This window comes from Glycine soja, chromosome 6 (assembly GCF_004193775.1).
Source record: "Glycine soja cultivar W05 chromosome 6, ASM419377v2, whole genome shotgun sequence".
In the NCBI taxonomy this organism is placed as follows: domain Eukaryota; kingdom Viridiplantae; phylum Streptophyta; class Magnoliopsida; order Fabales; family Fabaceae; genus Glycine; species Glycine soja.
Window position 1 is genome coordinate 41,540,792 of NC_041007.1, and position 16,631 is coordinate 41,557,422.

At 27.9% G+C, this 16,631-nt stretch overlaps 1 protein-coding gene across 1 annotated transcript; it reads right to left on the bottom strand.

The window, feature by feature from the left end:
• Positions 1-1,880: 1,880 nt before the first annotated feature.
• On the bottom strand, positions 1,881-6,277 carry LOC114416984 (transcription factor bHLH123-like). Its single transcript, XM_028382038.1, has 7 exons — positions 5,624-6,277; positions 4,600-5,263; positions 3,991-4,098; positions 3,744-3,809; positions 3,461-3,526; positions 3,315-3,365; positions 1,881-2,851 (listed from the first exon to the last, which is right to left on the bottom strand). Exons 1-7 carry the CDS (start codon positions 5,986-5,988, stop codon positions 2,702-2,704), a joined length of 1,470 nt encoding a protein of 489 aa, XP_028237839.1. The 5' UTR covers positions 5,989-6,277; the 3' UTR covers positions 1,881-2,701.
• Between the last annotated feature and the right edge of the window lie 10,354 nt (positions 6,278-16,631).

The window sequence follows — 16,631 nt, forward strand, 5'->3', positions numbered from 1 at the left end:
TCTGGCCAATAGTGTCCAAGTCATACCAAGTGGCAAGGTTTGAAGATATGCCAATCTAGTAAGTTTATAAATCTAATATTATGTCATTATAATATGCCATTCTATTATGCCCTTATGAATTTTGTTGTTATTATGTCTCAATTTTTCTAATATACAACAGCAAAAAGAAGAATAGCATCGGGTCTTATCCCCAACAACCTTTTCCATACATTATATTAAACCTGAGATATAATTTCTTTTTTTTAAAAAAAAAAATCCTCACTCAACAACCACTTAAGTATGTAGATAAACCAGTTATTTATCAACCAAAAAAAGGTGCGGTTCACGGATTGGTTTATTTTAAAGAAATAATTATTTTATTGCCGATTTTCTTGAATTTTTTTTAACAAATAATTATCCCTTTAAATTTAAACTTGAACCAAAGATTTCATAAGTTAACTTAATTAAGTTTAGTAATTGATTATCCTTTAACAAGGGACTAATTTTATCATTTCAAAGTGGAGTACATCTTATTATTATTATTATTATTATTATTATTATTATTATTATTATTATTATTATTATTATTATTATTATTATTATTATTATTATTATCTTTTTACCAAAAAGTATATCTTTATTATTAGATATTAAATATTATATGAACAGAGGAGATTAAATATTAGATTCGGGTGACTTTTATAAAACAATCATGTAATCTTAAAATAACTTTTAATTTAGATTATTTAATTATGTATTGTTTGTTTATCCAGGATGATAACAAATGTCTCTTAATTCAAGTCAGACTAATTTTTTTTTGTGATGTGTGATTATTATTGGTAAAAATGATTTACACATGATAAGAATAAAACATAGATCCTCTTATTTAAATAAATCATTTTTCTTATTAAAAATAAACAAACCTTACATTTCAATCTTATGAGTTAAAATTTTTACTTATAGATTAATTAATAATAAGAGAATAAAAATAACATAATTTAATTTCTTATCTTTGTTTTGGCAAACATATGATTAATTTAATTTATATATCATATATATGCTCATTTGAATTGATTAATACTACATAATAAATAGAAATTCTACTTTTATTTTTAGTTTTTTAGTAATATTATGTATTCAACAAATTTGATTGATTAATAGGGTTAATTTTCTATTTTGATAAATTGAGGAAACAATAATCGATTTGATAACTGCTTCAGCAACTGCAACAAGCTATAACAAAAATTGAAAAAATATTCCCTATGCATAGGTATATAGTCAAAATTTATTTCTTTTATTCTCAAATAAAAAAAAAACTCTCTTTCTCTTTCACTTAATATATTTTCATTTTTGAGAAAATAATTGATTATTTTTCTAAAAAATCTTAAAAAAGCTAAAAGAATATATTTATTAAGCGAATCCAAATAAGTACTAATTAACCTTGAAATTATTCCAACTAGATAATAAATTAAATAACCTATGTTCAAATTTTTTTTATTCATGTGGCCATTAAATTTCTTTTTTAACCATGATATTAGTATAATGTTGTTTTTACTAAAAATAGTGATAATGTTTTGTCAGATAACTTTAAACACATATAAAATGATAAATATTTTTCTTCCAACATGATATATTTCATATCTAATAATTAAGTATGATTCAATCATTAATCATTCGATTAAGAAACATAAATCTTGTAAGTCTTCTATAATTTTAATTCTTTTTAGGAATAAGAAGGGAGAATAATTACGTATGCTCACGTCATTTAAAATCTGGACCATTTGCAGAACTTTGCTGAGGATAAAAACACTTGTGGGTTTTCTCTTCTTTTTACATGTGCTTCCAATAGAAGCCCCTGTATGTGACCATTCATTAGAAAGCACAAAAGCATGTATGCAAGCATCTCCAAAATATATATGGTAAATGTAAATTAATGTTTAATTTGAACACAATTTTGAAACAAAAAATGAAAGGGGCGCAGTGTGGGCCACCCTCTGACTTCCACTTACACATTCTAAAGAAATAAACAAATCAAAAGTGAGATTTCCAATCAAATGACATATCCCACACTCACTCACTCTTCTATATTTCAATGATACCTCCAAATTAGTTTTTTACTTTTCCTTGAACTAAAGCGGTAGTTCCAGCTCTATTCACAAGAAAACAACAAGAAGAAAAATTAACAAAGCTCCTTTATCATCTTCTGCTAACAACAATTTTTCTATCTAGAGCTTAACCAAGAAAAATAAACAAAGCTCCTTAATTTATCCCTTGTCACTCCTAATCCCCCACGACCCCCTTGTGTGCATGATACATAATTCAACAATTATTAAAAACAACTTACAAATTAATATATATTGTGCTCCAATGGTCCCAAAAATTGGCGGAAATTAATTACCTTACCCTTGCATCATTCTTCATGTAGTTGGTCCATCAATATGACCCTTCTTGTGAAGGGTCATTTCCCTTTCTTCCCTCTCTTTTCAACTCTATATCCTTTTTTTATTAAATAATATCTTTAATTTCCATCAGAGGAAGAACTAACTATACATATTTATGTGTGGCCTTTTTTCTCTCCTGCTCCATATCTTTTTCTTTCATCTCATCATTCCCAACTTGGCCAGGGTTTGATATGACATGCATGTTGTTGTTGTTGTTGTTGCTGAGAGTACTCCTTCCGTGCCACTTTTTGCCACCCATTATAATTAATTAATGAAGCTAGCTATCTGTAAGTTCCTCCAAATGTTGGTGTCCAATACTCAACTGTGGGTTCGTGAGTCACTGGAAATGTACTAGAAACTGGCACCAGACATAGCCCTCGGCTTCTAAGATCCTGCTTTGGACCCTCAGATTCCTTAGATTTTCCAGAACTCTGAAATAAAAAGGACAAACAAAAATACATTATAAACCCTTTAAATTTGAACAAAATTATATATAACCATTAATGCATATAGTGGTTATATTTATATTTCACTCTTAAAGCCTAGTAAACTAACAATACTGTAATACAAGTATACAACTATGAATTTCATGTTTATAATTAAACTGATTTCGATAATTTTTCTATAAGAAAAAAGAATGAATTAAACTCCCCTCATATACTAATTAATTTACGCACTTAATTTTATAAGAGTTATTTCTCATTAACTTCATAAAAAGCAAAGGTATTTGAATCTGTGATAGAAGTATAATGTATTTTATCTTTTTACAGTAGAAGTAAAATTGGACTAAAAAAAAAATCAACATAACAATATCGCGAAGAATTTGACGTTTAAAGATTCAGTAAGTCATTTTGAAGTTAATTTTTAGGAAATGTATCAATCTACGTATACTACCTGCTGATGCTGTATGGGAGCACCACTTTTCATATACGGGGTACTTAGCACCTACAAAAGACAGAAAATAAACAAGATTAAAAATTCGCTGATATTATAAGCTTTCTGAATAATCAAATCATTAATGGGAATTTGATGGGACTTACAGTCACTTGTTCATGGAGGAATTTGATATATTCAATGGCTTCAGAGAGCACTGACGCTGTATCAGTCTGACACAAACACAACATAGCAAAACGATTTTTAAAAACCTCAAATCAATAAACAACATTAGTACAATCACACTTGCCATCATCATCTTTTTTTTTTTTTTCTTTCTGCTTTCTCATATATCATAAATACACGCAAGAAATCATGGTCATCCACAAAAGATATATTGGAAAAAAGAATCATAGATGATGTTTTTTTTTTTATCAGAAGCTCTCTCACCTTTCCGAAAGGTGAAACCAATTGTTGGAGTGCAGTGATTCTGTCCCCCATCTTCTCTTTTCTCACCTAAGAACAACAACACAAGGGTTCATATATCCAATGTTTAAGGACTCAAAAACCGAAAAAAATAAAAATATAAGGGAAAAAGTGTATATGATAAAGAATAAATAAAGATAGGGAAATTAAAGATAAAAAGTTTAAAGCTAACTTCCCCTTCTTGTTAAAAGGTTAGTTGCACTTATTGTACCTTAAAAGCTGGCAAAGGTGATGGGGTTTCGTTCCTGGGCCTTTTGGGTGCTGCCTCACTTCCACTTTTCTTTACCACACCACCCGAATCTCTAACTTCAGATATATTCTGCAAAACCATGGATGAACAAGATGAAAAGAATTAATTAGACACCAAATGCACTAGTGCCTCATTTCAACCCTAAATAAAATACAAACTTCATTATTTATGTATTTAACCCAGAAAATACGACATTTTTTCAAAATTGGTATCTACTTAAGTTTTATTTATTTTTAATCCATATAATGAAAATAAAACATATCATCTTCATTTTTTTATGTATACATTATTGTAATTAAAAGAAAAAAGACGAGAAAAAATAAATAAGAAATTAATAAAACAAAAAGGTAAATAGATTTTTAGAGGTTTAATTAAAAGTATCTCAACATATCATCATATATCATGGTTATGAACTTATGATCTACCAGGATCCGCGTAGTGATGAAGTGTTTAAACAGTTTGTATCAAGTCATAAGTTCGAACCTTATCAATATGATAGAACATAAAAGAAAATCATAGTGTTATTTACATGTGTGTGCCCAATATGTATGCAAAAATGAAATGCAATACCTTTGATTGTACATCGAAATTTGATGTGGAGAAGGGTGGATGCAAAGAAGGGATGAAGCTGGATCGAGAATCCTTAATAGCAGGCTCAGAATTCGCGTTCCAAAAGGGTGCGTTGTTGGTGAAATGCAACTGATTATTGGGTTGTTGTTTTGGCGGTGAAGCTCTCAGAAACTGAGGAACTTTGGACCAAGAACGCACCAACTCAACATTGGAGTTCAAACCATAGCTTGCTGCTGCTGAGTAAGCAAAATTCATGGCACCACCACCACCACCTTGGTAAGGTTGTTGTTGTTGTTGGTTGTTGTTGTTGTTGCTCTCTTGTCCCAAAAGTCCTTGCAATATTGAAGAAGGGTTCCCAACATAGTCCATCTGAAAAGAACAAGGCAAGCCTTGGCTTGTGACATTGCTGTCCCCAGAGCTGTATTGAGGAGAAAACTGTGTTTGGTCCAAGGAGAAACCCCTCTTGAATTCGTTGCTTGATGACTCGGCAGAGAACAACTTTTCTGGCCTCCAATGAAGTTGTTGATGATGATGGTGATGGTGGTGGTGTTGAGACAACCCTATATTGCTCCCACTTTCTTGCGGCTGAAAATTGGTATTTGATGAGCTCAAATTCTCTTGCAACATCGACCTGAAACTGCTTTCTGAACCCTTCTCACCTCGGCTATATCAATCAAAACACACACACAAAAGTTAGTTACAACTTGCAAGATTTTTTTATAAAAATAAAAATAAAAAAAATGAAAAGGTTTATGGCCATAATTTCAGCCACAACATCAAGATTTTTGAAGTTGACACGACCATAACAAGACTATAGTTATGGTTGCATCGGCCGCATCTATAACCTGCTTTATATTTTCTTCAATATTATTCCATTATGGTAAGGTAGAAAGAAAAACAGAAAACGAAAGATCCAAAAAAAACTTTATCTTTTTTCTCTTTTAAAAATTTTTTTTTGGGGGGGGTATTACTTTAGAGTAATATTGTTGTAGAAGTCTTTGTCTTTGACACAGACTACACTTACAGCTGCAAAGATGCTTGATTCCAGTCCATGGCTTGAGAAGAGAGGCCCAAGCCCATCATGTGCAAGTTGGGGTCATTGGTGGAAGTGGCTGCAGCTGAAGACTCATGATGATGTGGCTGAACTTGTTGAAGCTGCTTCTGGTCATGGAACATCACAGAGGAACCACCTGAGACAGAGTTATTATCTATGGAAGAATTAGAAGACCTTGTTGTTGCCATGTCATGTTGTTGCCAAGAAGCTGCATAGCTTCCCATGTTGTTGGTGAGGCCAGAAGAAGAAGACTGTGATTCACCACTCTCAAACCTAACGTTTCTTGCTGCTGATTCCCACCAGTTTCCACTTGCTTGAAATTGATCATCTGACATAGCTGATATATATGTTGGGGGGGGATTCACTTCAGTGATCTTCACATAAACATGAAAAATATTTTGATGAAATTAAGGATGCTGGGTCAGTTTTTTTTTTTTTTTTTGTGTGTGTGTGTAATGTAATAATATGTGTGGTGCTGTGTGAAGGGGTGAGACTACTAGAAAATGAATGAATGGAAAAAAGGTTCAAAACTTTGGAGTATTTATATTGAGGAGTGAAGGGAGAAAAATGGGTTTGGTGAGGGGAATGGGAACAGTGACAGATTAAAGAGAGGAATATGGTTGACGCTCTTTGACAATTCAGGGGGTGATTAGACAGTGGAATTAAAGGTCATTTTTTGAAATAGGAATTTGGTTTATTCTTTATTGTTATTTTCTCTGTAGAATTTCTCTTTTTTCTTCATGGCTGGCTGCCGCCTAAAAATTTTTCCGGTTGGGGTTGGGGTTTAATTTTAAAATTCAAAACTAGTTTTAGTCATGAGTTTTTAGTTTTCGTTATTTTTTAGTTTTTCAAAAGTTGTTTGAAATTGAAACCGGATAAAATGTGTCACGTGTTCTATTTATCTTGTTTTATTGTGAAATAATGTAATATAAAAAAAATAATTAAACACGTCAAAATATAATAAGATTGAAAAAATATAATTTTTTTAAAAAAATAAATATATTAAAAAAAATAACACAACCATTATTATTATTATAATAATAATAATAATAATAATAATAATAATAATATTGCATATTAGTTGTGATAATGGTGACAATGATGATAAAAATGATAGTAGTTGCAAGAAAAGATAATGGTGGTTATAATAACAATGATAATAATAATGTGAATGGAATGGTGGTGATGACGACAATAATAAAAATACTTATGATAGTAGTGATGATGACAAAAATAGTAATAATAACAAAAGAGATAGTGGAGATAGTAATGGTAGTGTTAATAAGATAGTGTGTTTTAAAATTAAATTAAATTTACAAATCTTTTTCTGGATTTTAAAAATAAATGTAAAAGTGTACGTTTTAAAATTATGTTAAAAATTATTTTAATTTTATTTTTGTTGAACATATTTTATTTTGGACATTAAATTTAAAAATCAAAAACTCATAACCACCCCAACAAAATCAATTTAATTTATATATATTGTGAGACTTTGATTTAAAAGGGGAGGAGAAAGGAGGAACGTTTATAAAGGGGGATGGGAAAGATTTAAATTACAATTTTATTTTATTAGAGAAAGGAAAAAAAGAGATTCTGAAAATTACTTACTTTTAAATTACAACGTAGCAAATTATCGATTTACCTAAATGAAAAAGCAAATGGATGGAAAATAATTTGAAATAAACAATGTGGTAGAGATATGGGACGACTTCAACAGGAATACTAGTTGAGGGATGTTTGGAAGCTTGGCAGTTCTTCTTGGTTGAAGCCCTCGCAAGTTGGTAACAAAGATGAGATGAAGGGCAAATATGGAAGAATATAAATGGAAAGGAAAAAATAAAATTTTCCTTGTTTAGTTCACCAGAGGAGGAGAAGGGAGAAATTTTAAAATTAATTATGGCATCATTTGAATTCTTATCACACAACAATGGAATAGATGATGTAGCAAAAAATATCAATGCAAGTTTAATTAAAATAGATGCACACCAATAACAAACACTATATATATAGAGTAGAGTATAACAATTTACCTCAACACAAAAGCAAGCAAATGGATGGAGAATAATTGGGAATAGATGATGTGGTAGAGACAGGGAATGACTTCAATGACAGTATAAGTTGAAGGATGATTGAAAGCTCTCGCAATTGAATTGAGCCTTCTTGGCTGAAGCTCTGACAGGTGGGGAATGACAAAGATGAAGCACACAAATGGAAAAATGACACAAAAAGAATAAACAAATCATATACCTAAATTGCAATGAGGACATTTTTTTTTATTTATTTATTTCGCCTTTTACTAATTTTATATTTTAAAATGATAATAAAGACGTTTTAATTTAGTCAGACTATTTACAATATTAATTTAGATTTGGTTTCGTTTCCCGCTAGTCGAAAGTCAAAATTTAGTGAAGTGGAATTGTTCTTCCATCTTTCATTATTTTCCTTCAACCAATCACCGCTAATATAAAACCTTTTTTATATAAAATATTTAATAATAATTAGTTTTATCAATAATTACATCATATTCGTAAAATAGATGATGTGATAAAAATCATAACGTCTTTTAAATATATGTATAAATAATATTATTTTTGATAAAATATTAATATTTAATAAAATAATATATAGTATATAGTATATTGTTTATTTAACAACTAAACCATTTATGTTTCTTACTTCAGCTAGTTTTAATGGTTATAAAATGCAATATTAATACATTTTTTTGTGATTCTACCGTTTTTAGTGTAATGATCTCGTTAGCCTGTAAGCTTATTAGTCTATTTAGTTATATATTAGTCTATAAATTTATTGGTCATTTTAACAATAGACTCATTAGCTTCTATGTCTATTGACTTATTTAAAACAGATTATTTATTGACTTATCTAAAGCATTAATGTAAAGTAAGCTTTTAAATAAACTAGACTAAATCAAACTTATGTAAAGGTAAAATTAAACATAAAGAAAAAAGTTTATAACAAGTTAATAAATGAAAATATTAAAATGACACAAAAAAATGAAAATGAAAATATTAAAATAAACATTCAACATCTTTAAGAATTTCATTATACACTTTATTTTAAACATTTTACTCCTAATTTTATCGATAATTTAAAAATAAATATTAAAAATAATCATTCAATATCCTTTTTTTAGAGTCAATGTTTTTTTTTTTTTATGTAGGAATGGACTTATATTATTTCAATAGTAACTTGCTCAGCAATACAATCAAGAATACAAAGATAGTGATGGTAACCAAGCATTCGATATCTTAAAAGCATAAAACGTATTTAACATATTTAAATTTAATTACTAAGAAATTTATTAATAAAATTTAAAATTATTTTTTTAAAATAGAAATTTAGTCACGCGCCCAAATCCAATCTCAATTTAATTACCAGCTTGCCTAATATGGGATTCAACGGGGGGAAATTCTTCAAATTACTTTTTTGCGAGGTATTTTTTTTCGTTTTTTAATCAAAATTGGGAACAATTTCATGAATTATTTAATTCAAGCAAAAGGGCCTAGAAAGTAGCAAGAAAGAACAGAAGTGTGAAGACGCTCTTGGCAATGATTATTTTCCGGCTTTGTGAGTTCACTTTCCTTCTTTCTTCACTTTTTTCCTTTATCAGCATAGCCTTTAAAGATATTTTCTATAAATTTTATCAAAATTCTTTTATGAAAAAATAGTTAAATTATTTCAAAGCCCTTATAATTTCATTAAATTTTTACAGTTTAATATTTTTAATTTTATTCTTAATTTTGTTAAACTATAAATACTTATCATTTTAATGAAGTTCTTGTATTTAAAAAATTTAAATAGATTCATACTTGTTAAAAATTCAAAATTTTAGAAAAATTATTTCTATAATTTTGGTGAATAACAAATAGACATGATTAGATAAATAAGCTATGAAAACTAACATTTACATTTTTTATACATTAAAATTTATGGAGAAGGGATGAGTGTAGAACATTTACATAAGTATTAATATCTACCTTATCTCAAAGAAATGAGTGTAGATTTAAATAGGTAACTTGTCATAAGTAAAAGTTTATCTTGCTCTACTTGACCAACTCCCTAGAATTACTAGCAAGTTTACTTTTAGTATACAAAAATCACATAAAACGAATTAAATGTTATACTAACCTCAAAAAAAAAAAAAAAAAAAAAGTCCCCACTTCATCTGAGAGGCACACAATTTGTATAGAATTGTCTGAAAATCATATAATCGATATTCTAAAGACTTAATCTTCCTAAGATCATCCAAAACCTCTCAAATATTGCTTAAGAAAAAAGAAAATTGAAATCTAACATCTAGAGAGCAAAGCACAATCTAGAAAACTTTACATGACACAAAAGCAAATGTGACAATAAATAGTTTAAGTTGAAGACAATAGGCAGCCAAAACAATTGTTATTTACCTGAATGAAAAACCTCGTACCTCAGCAGCTGCAGGGACCTTCGTTGGAGTTTGGCGGTGGCTCACGGCAGCGACGGACTGGGAAGAGCTTTTTCGGGTTGTGCATTCATTATTTTCTACACAATCAACAGCCATTTTCTTTGTTTCTTTGTACAATGGTAGTAATAAAGTTTAAATTTATAATGCCATGTAAATTATCCACACTTTTCATAGTTACAACAGTGATTTTACTTTTCGTTTGAAATGAAAAAATAACTTTTCAATTCTATCAATTTAGAAAAATAGTATAAAACAAGTTTTTATACGCTTCCATTTTTATATCCTGATATAATTTGTAGGATTTTATATGTGGTCCAATTCGTATATCAACGTGGTTTTTTTTTGTCAAAGAAAGCTAATTAATGATCTTTGTTCATGATTCACACTTCAGAATTTATTTATTAATGGTTTATTTTTTCATGAAATAGGGTTTATTTAATTTCAGAAAATATTTTTATTAATAATTAGGGTATCATCACATTATGTTTATTTCATTTTCTACCTTTTGAATGTTTTTATTATTTTTTTCATTTCTTATATATTTTTTTAAAGTATAAAACCTTTCAAATGTTTTATTATTTTCTAAAGAAACCTTTGAAAATTAAAAAAAAAATTATAATCTCATCTTTCACATAAATTTTCTCACCTATCTTATAGTTATAAATTTTAGTATTCAAATTTAAATCAGAGAAGTTTTAATTTCTACTCTCTTTTTCAATAAAGCATGCACATGAGTTCTTCTATATGGAGGATTTTATATATATATTTAGACCACTAGGTAGTTAATATTACTTAAATCACTCAATTTGAATATAAATTTTAAATTTGTATACATCATACCATATCAATAATGAGAAACGGGACTCTGCACTAACAATGACAAGGTAAAATGTAAAATTATTTTAAATAGTCATTCAATAATAATTTATTATGTATAATAAACTTGTTAATTTTTACAATAATTAATAACCTTTAAAAGTCTTACAAGGAGTGATTTATAATTAGATGACAATATAAAATTATTTTACATTGTCATTACATAGTCATTAAATTCATTAAAAATATAAAAGCAAATTACATCAATTTTTCTTGAGGTTTGCTTTATTTACACATGTCTTCCCTCATTTTAAAATCATTACATTAGCATTCCTTACAGTAATGGTATTACACTATTGTTTGAAAATTAAAAAATATTTACATTAAATTTTAATTTATTTTTAGGAAAATTTGATACTATCCTTGATTTTTAAGTGACCAAAAAGAAAGATTGGTCTGGTGCTACTGCTCTTGGTCTTCTTCTCCGTGTAGCCAAAGGAGAGTTTGTCGTCGTCACTCCATATTTTCTATTTCACGTTTTTGTTCGCATCTCAAAGAGGCACGTGTATCCCCTAATGGTTTAAAAATATAACACATGTACCCCCTAAGGTTCTAAAAATGTTACACATGGGGTCTTTAAAAAATAATACAAGTTCCCCTTTGTTTTACAAAAAGTACACCTAATACCCCTCTTTCATCTCGCTCACTGGATGTAAAAGAAATACAATAAAACAATTGAACATCATCAAAAACCAAAAGAAAAAAAACAACACCATGAATATTAATCCATGAGAGCAAACTAGCACCAGCTTCACTACACTCAACTACATTGTCTCGTAAAGATTCAACAATGGTATGTCAAAAATAGGAGTTTTAAACGAAGAAAGGAGATCAGAATAATTTCAAGATTAAAATTTTAATAAAAATTGTGTGCCTATCATATGATTTAAAAAATAAACAAAATTAACAAAAGTTAAGGGATTTGTGTAATCTCAAAAAAAGGAGAGACATGTGTAAATAGTGCATACATAAGGAGAGATTACTATAATTTACTCTAGATATAAAAAAATATATTATGTTTTTAATTTTGAATATTTTATTTATTTAATTTACTCAAAAATTTTAATTAAAATTCTTATTTTTTAATTTATTTCTATCCAATAAAATATCAATCAACAATGTATCATTTATATACACTTTTTTTATAATATGTTATTCATAATTTCTTTTAAAGTTATTAGTATATATATACATATATAATTTAAATTCTACATAAATTTAAAATATTCATATCTAAAAATATATTAATTATTGATTTTTTAAAAAATGTGCTGTCATCATTTTGAGGGTAAAGGAGAAACTTAAATTATTGAAAATGTCCTTTTTCCACATTTTTTTTCATGATCCAATTCCACAATTCGCCGGATAGTTAAATAGTATGGATTCCAAATTCAACAGGTTGATAAATACCCAGCCCATAATTTTTTGTGTTTTGATAAAAAAAAAAATTATTTGGATAGGAGACTTTAAAAGAGTATATAAGAAAATATTTAAATTTATAAAAATATTTATGGCTCTTATATGCAATTTTTTGATTTATTTTAATAAACTTCTTGATAAAATTTATTAAAATATTTTTTTAAAAAATTATTTTAATAAAATAAATTATCAAACTTATAACATAAAATTTCATGTAAAAAAATTTATTGAATACGTATTTAATTAAATAATTTTCTGAAACACGCCCTAAATTATGTACACACATATGCAACTTTGTGACGGTTGCGTACATGAAACCAGTTGTCTCAATTAGAGATTTCATTTATAAGAGGGACCTTACACAGTTGTTTCCTTTTCAAACCATTAAAAATAAACTATTTTATCTCTCGAATTGCGATGATAGAATTTCCTTTTGTTTAATAAGTAGCCTGAGAAGTGAGAAGGGCATTCTGTTCTTTCTGTTCATGAATAATTGAATAGTTATTTGAAATAGAATGTGCCACACAGCATTCAAATGTTGGTCAAGTTCAGAAAAATCCCCCCAAAATAGAAAATTATATAAAGAAAAAGAGCTTCATAAATTAAAAAGGGTCATTTTTTATATTTTGACAACTCTATTTGTTTTATTGTTTTCTAAGCAAATTAAAACAGATAAGAGTATTTTCAAAACTAAAAGTAGTGTTTAGAAAATGTCTTTAATTGTAGAGATACATAGTGTTAATATTTCAACCACCTACACGTCTAGGAAATCATTCAGGCATCGGGCTATTCATAATTGTAAAAAAATAATTGAAAAGTTAATTGAAAGTTAAACACTAATTTTGAATAGTTTTTAATTGATTCGTTGTACAAATTGTTTTTCATTGACTCATTTTCAAGTTGATTGGCCTAGCTAGATATTTATATTACTACTACCCCTCTTATTCACTCTTCTTTTTTCACCTTAACATCTTTAAACGTGGAATTACTTTTTTTCAAACCCGAAATGATACAGATAGTCCTATAAGTAACATCATCGTATTCACTTTATAGATTAATTATAATGAAGGCTCGCAACTAGTTGCTATCATATATCTTTTCTCTGAATATTGATCTTACGTTGTTCTATCTTTCTTTTCCAATATCACAAGAATCTTTCTGAAAGGAAAAATATTGTTAGTCTTCACCACTTTCTCCATTTTTATCATCTTCCTCGTTTTGGAGCATAGTAAGTAGATTTAAAAACAACAAATTTCTCTTTTTTGGAACTTCTTATCATCCCCATTTTTTCTAGCTCGTTTTAGTTTTCCTGTGTGTGAGAAGGAGTTAATTCATACTTCCAAAAGATTTTTATTTTTATGTTTTTAGGCTTTTTGGATTACAGTATGTTTGGATTCCCAAATTGCGATTAAACTTGTGAGATTAATATTTCTAGCTTATCGGGAAAAAGTAAATATATTTCTAATAATTTCTAGCAAAAGGACTTCAAGGCATTTTTTGCTGATGCAACTGAATCTTTATGATCTATTACATGCCCATCTTGAATGCCGACGTACATATTTATATTTATTTATTTATTGGTAATATTTAATTATATTTATTTCTGGCAGAATTATTTATATTTACTAAAACATAGTTATTATTTCTTCCGTTCCTATTTATAACACACATTCAATATTTTTTTATCCCTTATTATAAAACTTTATTTCATTTCTCTTGTGTATTAATTATTTTTTATTAAAATACTTTGAATTGACTTTTTTCTCTCATAGGGAGATTGGAGAAGATAAGTAAGTTGTCAATAAAGTTAACAATAAAATTGAAAAATATTATTCTCTCAATTCCTAAATATAATCTTTTTAAAAATAATTCACATCTTTTAAGAAAATTGATCAATATTAGTCAATAACATTAAATTTATTAACAATTTATATTATTTTGTCAAAATTGTCCTGAAATTTATTGAGACCGCTTTCACACCTAATTAATTCATGTGTAACGTCTTCACATCTAATTCTTATAAGAGAGATGATAATATATTTATCTTTTAAATATATAGCATTAATTGTAAAATAATAAAAAATATGTATCAGAAAATAATTAATGTAAAAAACAACTTAAAAAAATCTTATAAAAAGAGATGACTAAAACTACAAAAAGAACCATATAATTATTGTTGAAGGGGGTATTGTTTTAGATTCATGACTTGAACCACTTAAAAGGCTAACCCAGTTCAAAGCATTGTATCGCCTCAAAGTTAGAAGTGTTGACCAAGGTCAAACACCTGAATGTAGGTTTTCAAACTGGGACAAATCTGTTATAAGAAGATTGAGGATAGTTGTCCCCACTAAGTTTTTAATTTTTCTCAATATAAGATATGTGTTAGTTATAAATTACCCCCATAACCTAAAATATAGTTATTTTTTATAAGAAGGGAGACACTCAGAGGGACATATGTAGGTTAAGCTCTATGAATTGCCCCATAAGATCATTTTTTTCACTTTTACGAATTTGATAAAAAGAAAAATTCCCTTCATAAAAAAACAAGTGTTAAATCTAAAAATTAAAAGAATAAAATATTAAAATTAGTATCAATTAAATTCTCTCTTTTTATTCCTTATATTTTTTTTTTTAAAATATATCTATTATTTATAAGAATAATTTTTCTTATTACATATATAAGTAAAAAAAATAGTGGGTACAATTATCCCCACAACCTAATAGGTAGATTCGTCCCTACATATAAACTACAACTATCTGGATAAGTAAAGCCACAATGAGCTCTTTTTACATTAGTTTTCAATCCACCATTAAACACTTTCACAAAAACCCTCAATTTAATCGGAACAAGTTATATTGGCTACGCGAAATAAATTCAAAATCTGATTTTGAGGAAAAGTTCCCATTTGGGGTAATACCTCTATAAGCTGGTCCTATGAAAGTGGATCACATAAGGAAGGGTTACCAACAACTTCCTTGAGAGCATTGTGAGAGAGAAAAAGAGTAAGAGCCTTTATATCCCATCTACCATTAGGGTAGTCAATAAACGAGACAACATTCGCATTAAGCATATGATTAGGAATCTTCCTTTTGGTCCCATTGTCCATAAGTCTATTCGAAGTAGGGATGAAAATGAGCTAAACAGTTTGTCAAGAGCTTTTGGCTCGACCTATTTAAGATTCGACTCGACTTGACTTATTTACTATAAAGACCAAACTCAATCTTTTTTTAAAAAAAATTAGATAAAAAGACCAAACCCAAACTATAAAAAAAGTTTGTTAAACTTGAGAAACCGGACTATTTAAGTAATAATAATAATAATAACTATTTTTATTATTAAATAAAAAATTTGTAAAACTCTTCAGATTCTTACAGCTAGAAGTTTGCACTTTAATTTATTGATTTAAGGGTGTATATCTTAAATTATATTTTGTTTGCTAGCTTTATAGCAACTCATAGATTAACGATGATTATCTATATTATTTTTTATGACATTATAAATAACAGGATGAAGTGACATAAAGTGACTAGAGAATTCACTTGCATGTGAAAAATTTTCAAAAAGAAAGAGACTCAAGCTAAAAGGATAATGTGACCAAATTAATACTTTCAAGGGAAAGAATGCTTTGTAAAGATATTTTGAGACAATTTAAATATTTTTGTTTGACTATATTAGTATAAATCATCTCTAATCTATACATTTTTTAATATTATGTTCTCTTTTTTTTTCATTTTTTTATATATTTTATGTTTTAACGACTTGAATTCAATATGATTTTGTTTATCAATTATTTTTGGATTTATACATTACTTATACAAAATTTTATAACTTTCTTTTTTTTAGTTAATATTTCACTAGGTTTTAAAATAATTAATTAATCAAAAATGTCCTTAAGCAAACTTTTAAATGGGCTCGTAGATCAAACCAGACTTTTATGTAAGTCGAGCCAAGCCTTTGAAAAAAGCCTATGACAGGTAATGAGTCAAGTTCAAGTCTTGAGTATTCAACTCAAACCGAGTTCAAGTCTAATAAAATTTGGCTTGACTCGGCTTATTTCTACTCTTAATTGGAAGGAAGCTAGCCAGAGTTCCAAAGAAATAGATTGGTCGTTCCATATAATCCAGTGAATTCCATTTTGAACATCTTCCCATACCTTTAGAATACTCCTCCAAATTGGTGACATAAAATATGTACTATGTACCTCTAGAATACAATCCTTA